Source organism: Triticum aestivum, chromosome 6A (genome assembly GCF_018294505.1).
Source record: "Triticum aestivum cultivar Chinese Spring chromosome 6A, IWGSC CS RefSeq v2.1, whole genome shotgun sequence".
NCBI lineage: Eukaryota > Viridiplantae > Streptophyta > Magnoliopsida > Poales > Poaceae > Triticum > Triticum aestivum.
The window spans coordinates 140,215,999-140,234,664 of NC_057809.1; the positions used below are offsets into that span (position 1 = coordinate 140,215,999).

The 18,666-nt window shown below is 40.8% G+C and overlaps 1 protein-coding gene across 1 annotated transcript; it reads left to right on the plus strand.

Moving 5' to 3' along the window:
• The first annotated feature begins 983 nt into the window (after positions 1-983).
• On the plus strand, positions 984-15,466 carry LOC123132519 (calcium-transporting ATPase 5, plasma membrane-type). The gene is made up of 35 exons (XM_044552334.1): positions 984-1,343; positions 1,475-1,726; positions 3,621-3,737; positions 3,825-3,882; positions 4,080-4,171; positions 4,257-4,388; positions 4,467-4,556; positions 4,735-4,804; positions 5,246-5,316; positions 5,405-5,488; positions 5,583-5,660; positions 5,736-5,807; positions 6,040-6,123; positions 6,239-6,321; positions 6,611-6,719; positions 6,798-6,853; positions 6,925-6,967; positions 7,038-7,121; positions 7,216-7,353; positions 8,318-8,383; positions 8,462-8,560; positions 9,501-9,611; positions 9,678-9,845; positions 9,976-10,035; positions 10,287-10,448; positions 11,325-11,441; positions 11,589-11,687; positions 11,769-11,906; positions 12,493-12,593; positions 13,433-13,478; positions 13,573-13,707; positions 14,138-14,245; positions 14,335-14,426; positions 14,609-14,703; positions 14,906-15,466. The coding sequence occupies exons 2-35, from the start codon at positions 1,532-1,534 to the stop codon at positions 14,935-14,937; spliced, it is 3,285 nt and encodes a 1,094-aa protein (XP_044408269.1). The 5' UTR covers positions 984-1,343; positions 1,475-1,531; the 3' UTR covers positions 14,938-15,466.
• Positions 15,467-18,666: the final 3,200 nt, after the last annotated feature.

Below are 18,666 nucleotides of genomic sequence, written 5' to 3' on the forward strand. Positions count from 1 at the left end.
CGCGCCACCTTTCTTCCCTCGGAGCCCGGCCGGCGCCGTCTCCCTCCCTCCGCCCTGCCCCGTCGCCGTCGATCTCCGCCGGAGAAGCTGCCCGAGGTACGTGCGTACCGGCCCTGAATGCACGATCAGGCAAATCGGCCACCGTCCCCAGTGTTGAAACGTCGTGTCGCTCTCTCGTGAACAATTTTGCTGACACAAAGGACTTATTATACTTGCTCTTAGCCCGATCGACCCTGAATCCATGATCCTACTTTAATATGTTTATTAATTGCTTCCATAATCGGAAAAAAAATTCAATATTGATAGCCCTAATTCCTTAGTAACATATTTGTTAGGAATTAGCCTCATTTTCTAAAAGCACAATCAACACCAAGTCTAGTAGTGAGATGGTTTGTTCCCGCCTGACGGTGCATACCGATGTTAAAAGACGGAGTTGGGAGAGCACCGTTCGATGCCAGGCGTATCAAAGTTGCGGAGTGAAGCCACCAACGATGTGCCATTTGCGGTGACAACATTGGAACCGGACCTCTTCGGACTTGGGTATTGTTTGGGTCGTGATGTGAAGCGACTTACAATGCGTTGCGAGGTTTAGAGGGAAGGTCTGCTTCGACGATGATGCCAATTTGACCGAGATGTGGTGGCGGCTCGAGAGAAATATCCGGAGAAAGAAGATAAGTTACAGCGCGTTTGTTTGGGGGAAGTTGGAGGTGGGGATTGGGAGTTGGAGGCCCGTGGACTTAACTTCCCTTGATGTATTAGATCTACGGGCTTGCACAAACCAGTTGTATTTTCTTAATGAAAAAACTCTTAAATAATTTCTTCGTCTGAAAATACTTGTCGAAAATGGACACCGTGCTATGGAAAAAGAGACAATAATATACTGTATCACGATGTGCCTTTTGTGTTGCACATATACACCGGATAGAGGCAGAGAGCTGGCTTTCCTATCACAAGAGACAGTCCTGTTCGCTCAACTTTAGCTATAGACGACGCGTTTTCTGTTGAAGTTCGGATCCGCCCATCAATCCGTTGCCCTCAGCCCACGCAACAGAAAGCGAAAAGGAAGGAAGGAAGGAAGGAAGGAAGGCGGAAGAAATCCAAGTGCGTGAAGCGGGAAAAAGGCACGGAGGAAGGAAGCAACGCGGAAGCAGCAGACAAACGAAACCAGGCCAAGCCCCCGAATTCGGCCGCCGCACACTCGCTCGCTTCGTTTCCTCCGCCGCACGCCTCCTCCGCTAGCCCCCATCCCCACCCCCACCCCTCGCCTCGCCGCCGCGACGACGGCCCGCTCCGCCTCCGCCGCCGTCTGGGTCTCTCCGGCGTGCGGCGGCGCCCGCCTCGAGGTGGTGGCCGCACTGCCGGATACGTTCGCTTGGTTTTTTTGGGGGGCTTAGGGCTTGGAATTGGATTTGCGCTCCGTTTTCGGGTTTTTTGGTCTCTACTGACGCGGTGCTGCTGCTGAATGTGCGCGCAGATCGGGGGCGCGGCGGCCGCGTTCGTGCGGTGTCATCTCTCCTGAGGAAGCGGCGCGATGCCAGCCGGGGTCGTCGGCGTGCAGGCGCCCGAGGCGTCGCCGGGGCGCTACGTGCGGCGGGTCGACGAGGTGCCGCCCGACGACGACGGCTGCGACGGCGTCTTCGGGGTCGACGTGCGGGGCCCCGGGGACGGCGACCCCTTCGACATCCCCGCCAAGCGCGCGCCCGTCGAGCGGCTACGCCGGTGGAGGGTGAGTCGCCATTCCCTACTCAACTTGCTGCATTGGGCTCGACTTGCTGGGGGTTTCAGGCAGTGTGCTTTGGTTGGCGGCCATGCTTGGCACCGCAATGCGGTTTCGTTTCGTGTAGATTGTCCCTTTTTAGACGGGTTTAGAGTGTCTCCTTTGTTTTTGGTTGGTATTGCCACCCAAATGTGTTGGTGCCTGGTCTGGTGGAGCATGTGTTGTCGAACTTATTCGTTGCAACCAACTAGTTCCATTTTATTTATGCACTTGTAGACAACTTGAGTAGTCCCCAAAACTGCGGTGTGAAAAGCTCCAGAATGGTTGGAGGAAGAATCGTGGACCTCACTTTAGGAAAAATGCGAGAGACATGGTCATATCCCCCAAAGTTGATGAGGCTTTGATGTTTTTCTATCACAATGGGTTGCTGCATCCACAACCTAGAGGTTTGTGAGATGATTAGATGAATTAGTTATTTTAAGCTTAAAATGTCTGGTGTTCTTTGGGTAGATATGGGCTCATATATGATCACTGGCTGCAACTGAGTTTTGAGCGAGACAATGAATTGCACTGAACCTAGCCATGGACATGTACGTCTGTTATCATGCCATCATCTCTTGGTTGATGAGTTGGAATAATCTCATAGGGGCAATAAGAGCTCAGGATTTTATGTTACTTGGCCATGCATTTGAGTGTGCTGAGCGGTACACATAATATGAGGTAACATTACAATTTATTAAAGCATGGATAGTTGGACAGAATGAAGGGATCAGGTTTAGCGGAGAGTGATGGTGGACTTGCTTAGTTCTTGGCTTGCCCTTGAAAGCAGAAATAATTTGGGATCATTATTGCAGGAAATCTTTTTATTTAGTTGATTGGTTTACTCTGTTGGATGGATTTAACAAGTGGAGTAGACACTTCATACTTGGGTGTTGACATCAAAGATGAGTGTTTAGATTGGATACATGCTGGGACAGAGAAGATAGAGTAGTTGGCAGAGAAAATTCTCCTTAGTGAACCTTTTACTACTTGGCCGTCTAAGTCACGTCGCTAGCAGCAAGATATACACATTTTGGTCGTCTAAGGCGAGCTGTTTTGTCTAGGATATATTTCTCCAAGTAGTTGCAAGACTTAATTCACAACATGGTGATTCCACTTTCTGATATGTATCCTTATCCAAACTCAAACCTAACACTCGATTTCATCTGTATCCGAGCCTCTTAACTGGAACGTACTCAAACTAAACAAGTTATTTCCTGCCTCGCCGAATATTCTAATCTTGTGCTGTAGCAGGAGTGTGGACTCCTTTCCTCTGATGTCCGCAAGCCTTATTGAGTCTGAAACACATTCTCCCCGTCTCCTTCCAAACCCTCACACGTCCTACTCTTGTCATGCAATTCTACAGCATTGCTAGAAACATATTATGGCTGGACTGCATACTAAAAGTTGCATTGAAACAGCCCAAAAGTAATAGTTGTTTTCTTTTGTGGGCTGCAGTTATCTTCCATGATTTACATTTAGTTCCACTCCTATAGCAGGGCTCAGTAAGTTAACATTATTTGTTCTTTCCTGTGTAGAGCTTTTGTTGTGGATGAAGCATATGGTTGACATAGTATTAGAAAAGATGGATTGCTCTGAATTCTACTCCTCCAATTCTACTTTGTTGTTGTATTGCGTATTTTTTTGTTCATGCATGTTTGCATGCACATGCACTCGCATTGGAAGTAAAATTCTTTATATGTTCATGCATCATTTAAATATTTCTTAGGGCATGTTGGAGCTGTATGCTCACACCAAATTTGCACTATTACTTTTACTAGCGCTACGGCACATTCAATCATAACTTTTTTGTAATCAGTTTATTAACTCTACACATTACTATTATGGTTTGTTTTATTTGCAGCAAGCTGCACTTGTGCTCAATGCATCTCGGCGATTCAGATATACACTCGACTTGAAAAAGGAGGAAGAAAAAGAACAAATAAGGAGGAAGATTAGGGCTCATGCTCAAGTCATAAGGGTATGCATTCAAGCTTTTGTTTCTGCAGTATATATGTTTTATTATCACACTTTTCCTCTTTGATGCTTTAGTTTTGAATTCAATCAGGCTGCACTACTGTTCAAGGAAGCAGGAGAAAAGCAGAATGGTGATACGGAATTACCAGGTAACTGCCATGGGCTCATTTTGTTGTTGTACACATAAGATGCTGTCAGCGTCTTGGTTATGTTCTCTGTTATTTTGCCCTGTGAGGATTGTGTCAAGAAATAATCGTGTACTCAGTGGAGGACGATCCTGCACCTTGTTAATAGTAGTTCAAACTGTTAATTCTTTTTTAATTACTTTGACGTTTCTTGCATGCAGAAATTGTCCCACGGGGGTTTGGAATTGGAGAGGATCAACTTACATCGATGACAAGGGATCATAACTATTCTGCTCTGCAAGAATATGGAGGGGTATGCACCATTCCTACATGCAAATTAGCTGGAATTTTCAGCTTCCGGATCATTAGTTAATGTGGTATCCTTCTTTGGCCATTAGGTTAAAGGGCTCACAAATTTACTGAAAACAAACCCAGAGAAGGGGATCCATGGTGATGAAGCAGATTTGTCATGTAGGGCGAATGCTTTTGGGGCTAACAGATATCCTCGCAAGAAAGGAAAAGGCTTCTGGGTAAGTTTCTTCAATTTTTAAAGGTATTGCAGTACCAGTGATTAATCCTTCTTACTGTGTTCTGTGTTGTGACAACAGGTTTTTCTCTGGGAGGCCTGCCAGGACTTGACATTGGTTATCCTTATTGTAGCTGCAGCCATTTCTCTTGTATTGGGCATCGCAACAGAGGTGGACTCCTTGTCCACCTAACCTTTTCCTATTTCTTTTGTTTTATATTTTGTCTAAGTGTCTTAATGGTTGTGTACATTTTCTCCCTTGTGAGTTATAGTTCTGGAGCATTTCCTTATGGATCAACCCTTTGAACATTATGTTTTTATTTTGGTTCTAACTTTAACAATTTCGTTAGGGCATCAAGGAAGGATGGTATGATGGTGCAAGTATAGCATTTGCTGTCTTTCTTGTGATACTTGTTACTGGTATGCTGTTTTCTTTCACACATCCAACACCTAAGTAATTCAATATTTTCTGATATTAAAGATGGATACAATAGTATCATTATTGTACTTTAGCAAGATGGACATAATGGTTTTTGAACTTGAACTTTTCTTAACTTGGGATTCTGCTGTAAATTTGGAAGACAAACACTAGACCTTATTTTCTTGGGTTTATTCTTCAGTAGTATGCTTGGGTCCATAATACATTGTACCTGGAAGATAGAGCAATGTTATTTTGGTTTTGTGCCTCAACTAATATCAAATATGCGCTTTAAGTATATGTTTCCATCGTTTTCTCATGCACTTCATTTGTTTTAACTTCACTTTCTCTCCTTCTGCTCACTACGCCCATGAAAGGGTGTCCAGTTTGAACAATCCAGTTGTACCTTTCTAAAGACTCCTTTTTTTGTCTTATTGTCTTAGCTGTCAGTGATTACAAACAGTCCCTTCAGTTCCAACACCTCAATGAGGAGAAACAAAACATTCAAGTCGAGGTTGTGAGCTAAACCTAACATAAGATTTGACCATTTACTTGCTACTTTTGGTCCTCTGATGGCATTGTAATTGTGGTGTGGTGACCAGGTTATTAGGGGTGGTAGAAGGATTCAAGTGTCAATCTTTGATATTGTGGTCGGTGATGTAGTAGCTTTAAAAATTGGTGATCAGGTAAGATGCAGCAAACAAAATATGGTCTGCGTGGCTTATGTTTGCGTTGTTTACATTTCTAATATATCATAACAAAACCAAAACCACCTTTTAGGTTCCAGCAGATGGCATTTTAATCAGTGGCCATTCTCTTGCCATTGATGAATCCAGTATGACCGGCGAAAGCAAAATTGTAAGTTATCCCTTGTTTTTAGACTCCTACGTAGAATCAATTTGCTAATGAGTAGTAAATGGGGTCCTTGATTAGGTTTTGAAGGATCAGAAGTCACCTTTTCTAATGGGAGGATGCATAGTAGCTGATGGTTATGGTACCATGTTGGTGAGTGATCATATCTTGTTATCTCCTCGTTCTTTTTTGCTTTCTGTTTTCAGAATCACATGTCTACGAACAAAAAGAGGCAATTGGGGCTCATTTACTTATTCGTCCCTTGGACTTGAGTATTCCTTACCTGCCAGCTAGATTAATCAAAGAGGGGAGTGGAATTGACCTTTTAATGTTAATATTAATGATTTGATATGATTCCACTTGCAATTGTGCTACTCAAATGCAGGTAACTGCGGTTGGTCTAAACACTGAATGGGGTCTATTAATGGCCAGCATTTCAGAAGATAATAATGAAGAGACTCCGTTGCAGGTTTTTTTTTCTGTTTATCCTTTTGCTGATGGTCTGAATGGAATTTTTTTGAACAATCTGTGTGCAATGTGAGTTCTGATATGGTTTATTCACGGCCTTCTCTTTTCTGTTTAAGGTGCGGTTGAATGGAGTAGCAACATTCATAGGCATTGTGGGGCTTGTTGTTGCAGCAATGGTCCTTGTAGTTCTCTTTGCAAGGTAAGACTCGTTCATGTAACTACCCCATTATTTGAACATTGTACCTTCAGCATGATGTATGGTTCGTACAAGGGAAATAAAGTCACAAACGTATAAACCTGTAACTCTTATGCCTATCCTATGTTCATAAGGGCAGTGATCTGTTGCTTTTGTATCCATAATATATGTACATACTTGAACTTTTCCTTTGCTCCCAGATATTTTCAGCTTTTAGGACATGCTTAGGAACTTTTTTTTTGTTTCCGTGTATCTTACAGAACATACTAATAGTTTTTTCCCTTACTCACAGATATTTTACAGGACATACTACAAACCCAGATGGTACTGTTCAGTTTGTTAAGGGGCACACAGGTGTGAAATCTACAATATTTGGAGTAATAAAGATACTAACTGTCGCGGTATGTAATGATTTAATATTTGGTGTACCTGAAGCATCTTTTTCTTTTCTAATTCTTACATTGCTAAATGCAATTTAGGTGACTATTGTCGTCGTTGCTGTACCTGAGGGACTACCGCTGGCTGTGACACTAACGTGAGTCAATATAAGCGAAAATTTTCCTTCATCATTTTGAATTTTAGTTTTCTGACCTATATTTTTTTCAGCCTGGCTTATTCAATGCGGAAAATGATGGCAGATAAAGCTCTGGTACATATTTTTGCTATCTGTTTATTTTGTATTCTGTCTGTCATCACATAAATCTACATGTCAATTTCAGGTGAGGAGGCTTTCAGCTTGTGAAACGATGGGTTCTGCTACAACAATTTGTAGTGACAAGACTGGTACATTAACGCTCAATCAGGTTAGTTATTTTTAGCATCATAATGGATCTTCACTTCATTCTATACTATCCTTTATATGACCATTTAACTATGTGTGACTTTTTGTTGCTTAAGATGACTGTGGTGCGATCAATAGTTGGGGCGATAGAGCTGCAACCTCAGGCTACTATTGAGAAGTTGTCACCTACAGTGACCTCTCTTGTACTTGAAGCAATTGCACAGAATACTTCAGGCAGTGTGTTTGAGCCAGAGGTGATGCCACATGTATCCACTACTCAATGCCTTTTACTGCGGCATTTAAACCGCATACTGATAACACGGACGCTGGTCGCAATCATCTTTGTATTTTTCTGAAAACCTATTTTCCTGCTATAAGTTTGTCTATTGAAGTAGTACTAGGATTTCGAGGTTGGGATTATTTTCCGAGACGTTCCTCTCTGCTATTCTCAAAAGAGATCAACCTTAATTGCACATTAAATGCACTTTTTTTATATGTGTAGAGGAGTCTGTGTCTATGCTGAAATGTCATCTATTTCATAAAATACGGGGCATTTTCTGCTTTTGGCAATGAGTATCAACCACTTGACACCTTTTACTGCTGCACTTAAACAACATACATGATAAAATGAATGCTGGTCACTATCATCTTTGTAATATTTTTCTTAAACACATTTTGGCGCTCTGAATTTGGCTGTTGAAGTAGTGTTAGAATTTCAGGTTGGGATTATTCTCTGAGACGTTCTTCTATGTTATTCCCAAAAGAGAACAGCCTTAATCGAACACTAAATGCATTTTCATAGATGTTGCAGTGGAGGCTGTGCCTATGCCAAAATGACACATACTCCCTCCGTTCCTAAATATAAGTCTTTTTATAGGTTTCAATAAGGACTCCACACGGATGTATATAGACATATTTTAGAGTGTAGCTTCACTCATTTTGTTCCGTATGTAGTCCGCATTGGAATCTCTAGAAAGACTTATGTTTAGGAACAGAGGGAGTATTTCATAAAATACGGGGTATCTTCTGCTTTTGGCAATGAGTATTAGCCGTTAACAGTCAATACTGTCATCATTACAATGCCGTTTCTTTAGGGTCCCTGCTATTCTTTGGCCAAAAAAGGCCCCCTTCTATCAATACTGCTAGTTACAGTTGTCCATTTTTCATTTGATGTAATTGGTATCCTGTCCTACATCGCCCTGATTCTTGACTCATCAGGATGGTAGCACTGTCGAGGTAACAGGCTCACCAACTGAAAAGGCAATTCTTTCTTGGGGTCTTGAGGTAAGATTTCCTGAGCATTAAAACTTTCTTCTGCTTTGGGTGGCTATATTCTTGCTTATCCAGTTGCTGCCTTTTTAGCTTCATATGAAATTTGCCTTGGAGAGATCAAAATCCGCTATCATTCATGTCTCTCCATTCAACTCAGAAAAAAAACGCGGAGGCGTTGCAGTGATTGGGGTAATTTCTTATTTCACTTTCAGCTGTATCTATAATATTCTAAAATACTACTCCATCCCAAAATAAGTGTCTCAACTTTGTACTAACTTCAGTACAAAGTTGTACTAGAGTTGAGACACTTATTTTGGGACGGAGGGAGTAGTTTATTACTACTTTGTTATAGCACATTTTTCATTGAATGATCATATTTGCCCAAAAACGAGTTTTCACTAGATGTGTCTAGCGCCTGGTTTGCAAAGATGTACTATATTATGGGACGGAGGGAGTACTTTGATAAAGAGGAACTGGTCTTGGGGCTTGACCCTTATATTGCTCCATGGGGCTTAAAGATGATTATGGGCTTAAATGTTTTATTTAGGAGTGCTTGACGTCCAAATTTCCTTTTTTTTTTCTATACATATCTGATATATCAGTTGAGTTCAGTAGTTCACCATGTCAATCTAGGATGCATGGTGTCATTCATATCTTCAGATCATTTGCCTTTTCTAAGCCATCCTCCTTGCCTATTCTCTGTCGGTCCGTAACCTATTGCTATGATTTTGGGACAGCAGAACAAAATAATGACCACCAGACTCGCAAAATTCTTTGCTCAACACATATCTTTAATTCTAATATATATCCAAGAATAATTTAGAAGTTCTGTTATGTGCTAATATTCTGCTATGCCTTGCAAGTCACGAAAGTGGCTCCTGCGGTCTTCATGGTCTAATTTAACTTGGTTTGTGACATACATATACTTCATCTGATGCTTGGGAGACTTCAATTAATAACAGTCTGTCACGTGTTCATCATTGTGTTGAATTTGTTATGATTGTGTTGTTAATTTGGTTTAGCTAGAGTGCCATTCTTTTGCATGATTGCCAAGTGTTGTTTACTGTTGTGCAGTACATACCTCTACATACCTCAACCATATACTGAACTCAGTCATGTGTTTATTCAGAGAGATTCAAATGTTCATGTGCATTGGAAAGGAGCTGCGGAAATAGTTCTCGCGTTATGTACAAATTGGCTTGATGTAGACGGCTCAACTCATGAAATGACACCTGATAAGGTAAATGACTTACACACCTTTTTCGGATTTAATTTCATAATTCCCTGTCTCAATCTGATCTTTCAGGCTAATCACTTCAGGAAATACATAGAAGATATGGCGGAGCAAAGTCTTCGTTGTGTTGCTTTTGCTTATAGAAATCTTGATCCGAAGGACATTCCATATGAGGAACAAAGAATTAATTGGGAGTTGCCTGATAATGACCTGACTCTTATTGGAATTGTGGGGATGAAGGTACATGGACAAGACATGCAAATCCTGAATTACAATATTGCATATAAGGATGCGCTTCCTTACCTCTATTTTTGTCATAACTTTTGATAGCCTTTTGGTTTGTAGCTGAGTCATCCATGTTCTTTTGCAGGATCCTTGCCGTCCTGGAGTGAGAGATGCTGTTGAGCTGTGCACCAATTCTGGTGTTAAGGTTTGTGTTTCTAATTCATGTGTTGCCGAGGGACACTAAGAACTGTTAGAAACAGTACAAGTTATATTTGCCTCCGATGACTGTATTTGTATGTCCTGTGTAATTTATATATTACCGCTGCATGTAATTATCATTGCTACCTTTAAATTTGTCAACTATATTGACACCGTTAAATGTTGGCATAGTAGGAGTGCATTATTGGAGTTCTTGTCATCACTATAAGCTAACTTCTGCAGTTTTTGAATGGATAGGTACGGATGGTAACTGGAGATAATCTGCAGACAGCTAGAGCAATAGCACTTGAGTGTGGAATACTCACTGACCCCCAGGCTTCTGCACCAGTTATAATAGAGGGAAAAGTTTTCCGTGCATACAGTGACGCCGAAAGAGAGGCGGTTGCCGACAAGATATCTGTAAGACCATAACTTGTTTGTGCTTGCCAAAATATTAAATGTGTCCTAAGTTTACCGAGCTAACCTAATGAGAGTATTTTGGGTTGACTTATGCTCTAGAAGGTTATTGTCATGCATCTTGTCTTGTAACGTATTTGGTTTGGCAAGATTGACCATAAACCCAGGCTGATATATTTGAAATCATGTACATTTTATGAGGATCAATCGCTCTTTATGTTATCTGCTGTTCTGTATAATGCTTCTACCTTCCCATCTGATACTTGCTTTACAAGTATTTGAAATTTTGAATGCAGCTAAAATGGCTGGCTTGCAAATTCTAGTCAAATAACTCTTTGCTTTAGGAATATAGGGAAATAAGCTGGGAATATATATATATATATATATATATATATATATATAGATAGAACCTTCTAAACATGGAAATTCCATGCAAGATATAGGGAGCACAGTATTGTACTGTTGTCTGCCTTATTCGGTTCTTGTAATTGGTGATGATTACTTGTCTGGTTTGACATATAATTTCCCTTTCTCAGTTATCAAGGCACAAAAAAGGTCTCTTATGCCACTTTGTGTAGTATATATATCATTATATCTATGTTCAGTGATAGTCGCATGCTTAACTTTTACCTTTGTACAAATACGAAAAATAATGAACAGCTGAATTTGTCTTCCACTAACCTATAGATACGGGAAATATCATGATTACACTTTGAGCTTGGTAGCTAATTTTGTCACGGCATTTCTGGTGCTCTATTTCATGTGATAGGGTAGATATTCCTCCTCCCGTTTGAGTCCATATGTTATCTTGTGCAATACTTGCTCCTGCTGTTAACATCATCATTGCTGGTTAGCCTGATTCTCAAAATCGCATTGCAGGTGATGGGAAGATCCTCTCCGAATGATAAGCTTCTTCTTGTAAAGGCACTGAAGAAGAATGGCCATGTTGTGGCTGTTACTGGAGATGGGACAAACGATGCCCCTGCATTGCATGAGGTACGTGCATGAGTTTGTATTTTGAATGGGTAAAAGGACATTGGCTGTTTATTTTTGAATGTATACAAAGAAGGATTATAAATGTATTGAGTTGAATAGTTGATGCTAGTGTTTCTAATTTCAGTCTCTCATCCCTCCTATTTTCAGGCAGATATTGGTCTTTCTATGGGCATTCAAGGAACAGAAGTAGCTAAAGAGAGCTCAGACATAATTATTCTGGATGATAATTTTGCTTCAGTCGTGAAGGTTAGGCCTGTTTGTAACTTAATGATCTTCTCATCCACAGTTGATTAGTGTCATTAAGTCTGTTCACATTTAATGTTCTAGGTGGTCCGCTGGGGTCGTTCTGTTTATGCAAATATCCAAAAGTTCATTCAATTCCAGCTTACTGTAAATGTTGCGGCTCTTATAATCAATGTGGTTGCTGCTATTTCCTCGGGCAATGTTCCTCTAAATGCTGTTCAGGTTTGTCACAACATTCTTATTTACGTTTCTTAGAATTGTTGCCAGATTAAAATCATTTTCCATATTGATAGTTTCAATGCTAGCCGTGTCTGAATATTCATAGTTAATTGGATCTATATGCCATGCGCTTCTTCCACCACTTAAGAGTCTATTGAATCATTGTGCCAGCTAATATGGTTAATTAGAGACCGCATTAGAGCAGTGTTAGTCTAATTACTCCTTTTTGCTACTATTCTGGACTAAATCCTGCTTGTTGAATGCACAAAATTAACCATAGCAACTAAGCGACAGTTTCACATGGAAATCAAAATTTACATCTGATGGGAAAATTCCATAGTAGTTTATCGAAAGAGTATGCACCAGTGATGGGATATCTGTCAGGATGAGTATTTTCTGCTGAGAGTAACATCTTGCGAAAATCATCATATTTGTGTCATAAATTGTTGAAGATCAACTATGAAAATAATCTTGTCATGTTCCGTAAGGAAACTCTGAATGAATAGACATGAATTATCAACTTAAGTACGTATTAAACTTGTATAGATTTGCTACAGCCAGATGTTTACTTGTTCTACTGTTGAGACAGCTTCTCTGGGTTAATCTCATAATGGACACACTCGGCGCACTTGCATTGGCTACTGAACCACCAACGGACCAGCTTATGAAAAGGACACCTGTTGGACGGAGGTTAGTCCTTTTCCTTTTGAAACTGTTATCTAATGTATGTGCATTAAGCTTCTATCTGTATTTCTTGCTGTGCTAACTTTCAGTCTTTTATAAATATTTAAATCATCAACCTATCCTAAGCGCAACTTTGAATCTCATAGTCATAGTTCTCTTCCTCAAATCAAGGTTTTTGAGTACACCCTTTATCTTTTTATTAGGGTCCCACAGATTTGAAGAACAGGGAAGTTTGGCCAACAATTACTCCCATAATATATAGGATTAGTGATGCAAAAATGGTATCATCATATAAGCGTATCTAGTAGTATTTATAGAATTTTGTGGTTCCTAAGAATTACTCCAACAATGTATTTATGAGGGCCCACAGATTTGAAAAACTGGAAAGTTTGGCCAACAATTACTCCAATAATATATAGGTAAAAATGGTACCATCATATAAGTGTATCTGGAATTTTGTGGTTGCTAATAATATACCGCAAAAGAGACATGAGTCCAGGGACTTCGACAAAGAGAAATAATTTGGTGATTGTGTTTTTTTTTGGGGTATGCTTATGTTTATTGCCGCAAGGGCTTCTTCATAGTTTATTGCTATTTAATCTTAGTTGATTAATTAAGCCTTATCCTAATCTGTTATTTATACTGTGTAAACCTTCTTGATACTGTGTCATTCGAAATATGTTTGCTGGTGAGAACCAAGAAAAAGTGTTACTTATACTCAATGATTCCAAATCGACTTTAAACATGCAAAACATCCTGTAACAATATTTCATATAATTCTTGATTGGCATTAGTGTTGTGTGTACACTTAAAACAATTCTAACATTAGTCTGCATATCATGCAGAGAACCTCTTGTGACTAATATTATGTGGAGAAACTTGTTCATTCAGGTATTGGTCTTTTCAGATGTTAACTGTCAACTAATTATTTTACCGGCATATTTTTGAGTCAGTTACTAAGGTCTTAACTCTTGTGCAAGCACAGGCTGTCTATCAAGTGGCTGTTCTTTTGACGCTTAACTTTAGGGGCCGAGATCTTCTGCATTTGACTCAAGATACCCTCGAACACTCCAGTAAAGTGAAAAATTCATTTATATTCAACACATTTGTCCTGTGTCAGGTAACTTCCTGCCTTGTTTAAGCACTTTTACTTTATTCGGAAGCATGTTTCCAGCCTTATGGTTGAGTCTGAATATACTACTTTTCTCTCTGGGCCACTATGCGCATCACCCACAGCTTTACAGTAGCATGTTTCTTTATTATACGGTACAGTTACACACGCCTCAGTAGCTCCCACAGCTGGCTTAGAAAGAGTTTAGTAAGATTGGATTTTGATTAGCATCAAGTAATATAGGGATAAGTTCATTTTATTCAGATTGCCTTCTCCCTATTTGTTCAAGTTTGTTACTGTTCAAACTCTATAAGCAAGTCTTTCTGAAATGTGTAATCCCTGTCTATGGTCTCATCTTTCTCCTAATCCCTTCCATTCAGCATATGCATATACCATCTTGCTGCTTGACAAAGCTCTACTTTTTCATTTTTCCCAATAGGTGTTTAACGAGTTCAATGCACGTAAACCAGAAGAGCTGAACATATTTGAAGGAGTTTCAAGAAACCACCTCTTTTTGGCCGTTGTGAGCGTAACCGTCGTGCTGCAGGTAAAATGAGAGAAAACACAAATATATGAGCGGAAACAGACAACCTTTGACTATCTAGAATTTCACTTTTGTCCATAATTTATTCTCAGGTGATAATTATTGAGTTCCTTGGGAAATTTACATCAACAGTGAGACTCAGTTGGCAGCTCTGGCTTGTTTCTCTTGCTATTGCTTTTATCAGGTGAGATCCCTGTCCCCGTTATGAACCTACTTGTGTTGTACAGATGAGTAATGCTTTTGAAAATATTTTATTTATCAAAATTGCGTTTCAGTTATTAATTTGCTAATGTAGCAGTTTGAATGAACATATCAGAATTTTGACTGTGGCTTGCTTGCTTGTATACTATTTCTGTGTTCATGTAGCTGGCCGTTGGCTCTTGTTGGAAAGTTCATTCCAGTTCCCCAGACCCCATTGAAGAATTTGATCCTGAAGTGTTGGCCAAAAAAGAAGAAGCAAGGTACCCATGGTGTCTCAGTTTTGAAAAATAGCTGCTGTATTTTTTTGTGTGTGAAAATACTTGTTGTATCCGCAACCATTATCCTGTCTGAACCTGTGATCTAGTAACTATGTAGAAGCTACATTTTGTTTCCTTTCTGGCCGTTTTGTTGAAACATCCATTTTTCCCCTTCTCAATATCATCTCGGTGTCTCAATGTACAGGTGACGAAGGAGCAGCTCCTCCACCGGTGTGACACTGAACGTCTCTCCCAAGTGGCAGAAATCATCAGCTGCCAAAATTCCAGTTCTGGTGCATATAGATGCTTGGATAAATTTGAATGCTGATTTCTTCTAACTACGCTAGCTAGCTTTTACCTGACTAAATACTCGGGAGGTTGAAGCCAACACTAATGAGACGCTTCGTCCTCGCTTACTCGTAAGCTGGGGGTCTGAAGCCGACCTGAACTAAAGACCATTTTAGTAGCCTAACAAAGGTCAGGAACTCCGTCGGCTACACACCTGTACAAATGGTGCAGCATGTCTAGAATGTTCTTGCAGTTGGGAAGATCGCTAGTAAACAAATTTCCTTTTGGATACGATTGATGTGTATATCGTTTCGTCTAGGTTCCCTCATTTCCTCTAGGATTTTGTTCTAGCGAACTAGTGAGTCCTGTGGAGAGAACTCTGGGCTTTCTTTTGAGTGGTAATGTTTGTGTGGTCGAATCATGAACTTGCATAATGTGCATTAAATTGGTACTGACTTCAGTAAAGCTACCTTCTGTATGCCAAACCTTGTTAACGTTTATGTTTACCTAAAAATGGTACAAAGCGCACGTGCCTGATTTTGGCTCTCCTTTACCTAAATGCTAGTACAAAGCTCTCTGGCTCCCCGATCGGCTGCACGTGAGACGTGATGCGATGAGCAAAACAGATCGCTAAAAATATCTTGCCTCCGTTTTTCTCTCTTTCCTCGCCTTGATCCTGTCTCATGTCTCTCTTGCGTGTGGCTGTATCAACCACATCTGCCAATGCATTGTGTGGGGACTTGGTATTCTTTATAGCTCAGAATGCGAGCAATACCAAGGAAGAGGGAGAAGTCTCGACACTTAGGATTCAACTGATCACTGGGCAGTCTGCTGAAAATCTTCAAATGGGTTTGACATTTCAGTTTCCTTGTGGGAGAGAGTGGACTGTTACCCCAAAGGACAACGAGTTCTTGATGCAATTTCCCAATAATGAGAAGTTGGAGATGCCGATAGGAGTGGATGAGTTCAAACTAAAAGGGACCAATTCTTACATTAAAGTTACCAGAGTTGTGTCAGATGAGATACCCGTGGGTAGAATGTGGTCTGTTTGGGCAATTGCAAGAGGAATCCCAAAAGAGATGAGACACTTCAAAGGGATTTGTGAGATTGGGGCCATGATAGGTGTTGTGGATAATGCTAATATGTAGTTATTGAATGACAAGGGGATTGTTAGGTTCTTGGTGGATGTTAGAACTCTTAGACCATTCCCTCTGGCTCTGGAGTACTACATTAAACCCCATCTGTACGGAGTAGTGATATCTATTCAAAGTGTGGTGGAGGCAGGGAATCTACGTGAGCCTGGAGAAGGAGGCAATGCTAAAAGTGGACTTGAGGATTTCTCTCAGAAAGGAAGAGATGAGAGGGAAGGGAATGAAAAAAAAGAAGGCTGATGGACATGGGTGTTGGGAAACGTAGTAGAAAACAAAATTTTCGCACATACGATCACCCAAGAACAATATGAAGATGCATAACGGGTTGTGATCAATGATCGTTACCGACTCCGAAGTGCAGCGGAAGTAGACGAGTTAGTGTAGATCGTACTTGAAGTCCCTCGAATGTTGATGATGATCCCACGAATCGCCCTCGAACGATCCCTCAAATTGAAGACCGAAAGCACGGCCTCTCTACTTGGTTGCAAGCATACAGTCTTCACTATCCGACAGCGCTTTGCCGTCCAGAGCTAATCGTCCCCGGAGAATTAGAGAGAGGAGATTAGAACCACACATGGCTTCTAATTATGAGGATTAGAGGTGTCTAGGGCTAGCTCTAATTAGTCAACTAGGACCAACAAGAACTAGTACTAGATCAATTAGAGGAGGCTCCAAAACTTGTCTTGTTCAATTGGGCACCAAACCTCCACTATATATAGGTTAGAGGGGGGAGGGAGGGAAACCCTCCTTGGGGCGCCTGCTACTTCTTTGAGCCTGCGTTGATTTTTCCCTTGAAGAGGAAAGGGTGATGCAGCACAGTAGAGATAAGTATTTCCCTCAGTTAAGAACCAAGGTATCAATCCAGTAGGATAAACGCGCAAGTCCCCAATAGATGCACCTGCACAAACAATCAAACACTTGCACCCAACGCGATAAAGGGGTTGTCAATCCCTTCACGGTCACTTGCAAAGGTGAGATCTGATAGAGATATATAAAACTAAACAATTTTTTTTTGGTTTTTTGGTTTATAGATCTGAAAATAAAAGATTGCAAAATAGTAGATTGGAAACTAATATGATGGAAAATAGACCCGGGGGCCATATGTTTCACTAGAGGCTTCTCTCTTGAAGGCAAATAATACGGTGGGTGAACAAATTACTGTCGAGCAATTGATAGAAAAACGCAAAGTTATGATGATATCCAAGACAATGATTATGCAATATAGGCATCACACCCGTGTCAAGTAGACCTTTGGGGTAACAGTCCAGCATGCATCTACTACTATTACTCCACAAGAGTTATGATGATGTCCTCCCTGCATCTACTACTATTACTCCACACATCGATCGCTATCCAGCATGCATCTAGAGTATTAAGTTCATAAAGAACGGAGTAACGCCTTAGGTAAGATGACATGATGTAGAGGAATAAACTCAAGCAATATGATGAAAACCCCATCTTTTTTATCCTCGATGGCAACAATTCAATACGTGTCTCGCTACCCCTACTTTGTCATTGGGTGAAATCACGCAAGATTGAACCCAAAGCTAAGCACCTCTTCCATTGCAAGAAAAACCAATCTAGTTGGCCAAACCAAACCGATAATTTGAAGAGAAATACAAAGATATCAAATCATGCATATAAGAATTCAGAGAAGATTCAAATAATATTCATAGATAAGTTGACCATAAATCCACAATTCATCGGATCTCGACAAACACACCGCAAAAGAAGATTACATTGGATAGATCTCCAAGAACATCGAGGAGAACATGGTATTGAGAATCAAAGAGAGAGAAGAAGCCATCTAGCTACTAGCTATGGACCCGTAGGTCTGTGGTAAACTACTCACGCTACATCGGAAGGGCAATAGAGTTGATGCAGATGCCCTCTGTGATCGAATCCCCTTCCGCTAGGATGTCGGAAAAGGCCCCAAGATAGGTCTCACGGGAATAGAAGGTTGCGACGGTGGAAAAGTGTCTTTGTGGATGCTTCTGAGGGTTTTGGAATGTATGTGAATATATAGGACGAAGATCTAGGTCAGGGAGTCACCGAGGGGCCCACAAGGTAGGCGGGCGTGCCCTCCACCCTTGCCGTCGCCTCGTGGCTCTTCCGACTTTCACTCCAAGTCCCCTGGGTGTCTTCTGGTCCAAGAAAAATCATCGTGAAGTTTTATTCCGTTTGGACTCCTTTAGTATTCCTTTTCTGCGAAGCTCAAAAACAAGGAAAAAACAGAAACCGACATTAGGCTCTAGGTTAATAGGTTAGTCCCAAAAATAATATAAAATAGCATATTAATGCATATAAAACATCCAAAACAGATAATATAATAGCATGGAACAATAAAAAATTATAGATACGTTGGAGACGTATCAGCTCCCAACTAAGGGGAGGAGGAGTAGGACTCCTCTCCTATTCCTATTCGCCCCCCACAAGGAAAGGGGGGCGCCTTCCCCCTTGGGCCCTTGTGGCCCAAGTTTCATTCCACCACTTGGCCTTATTAGGCCCATTGATATTAAATTAAATA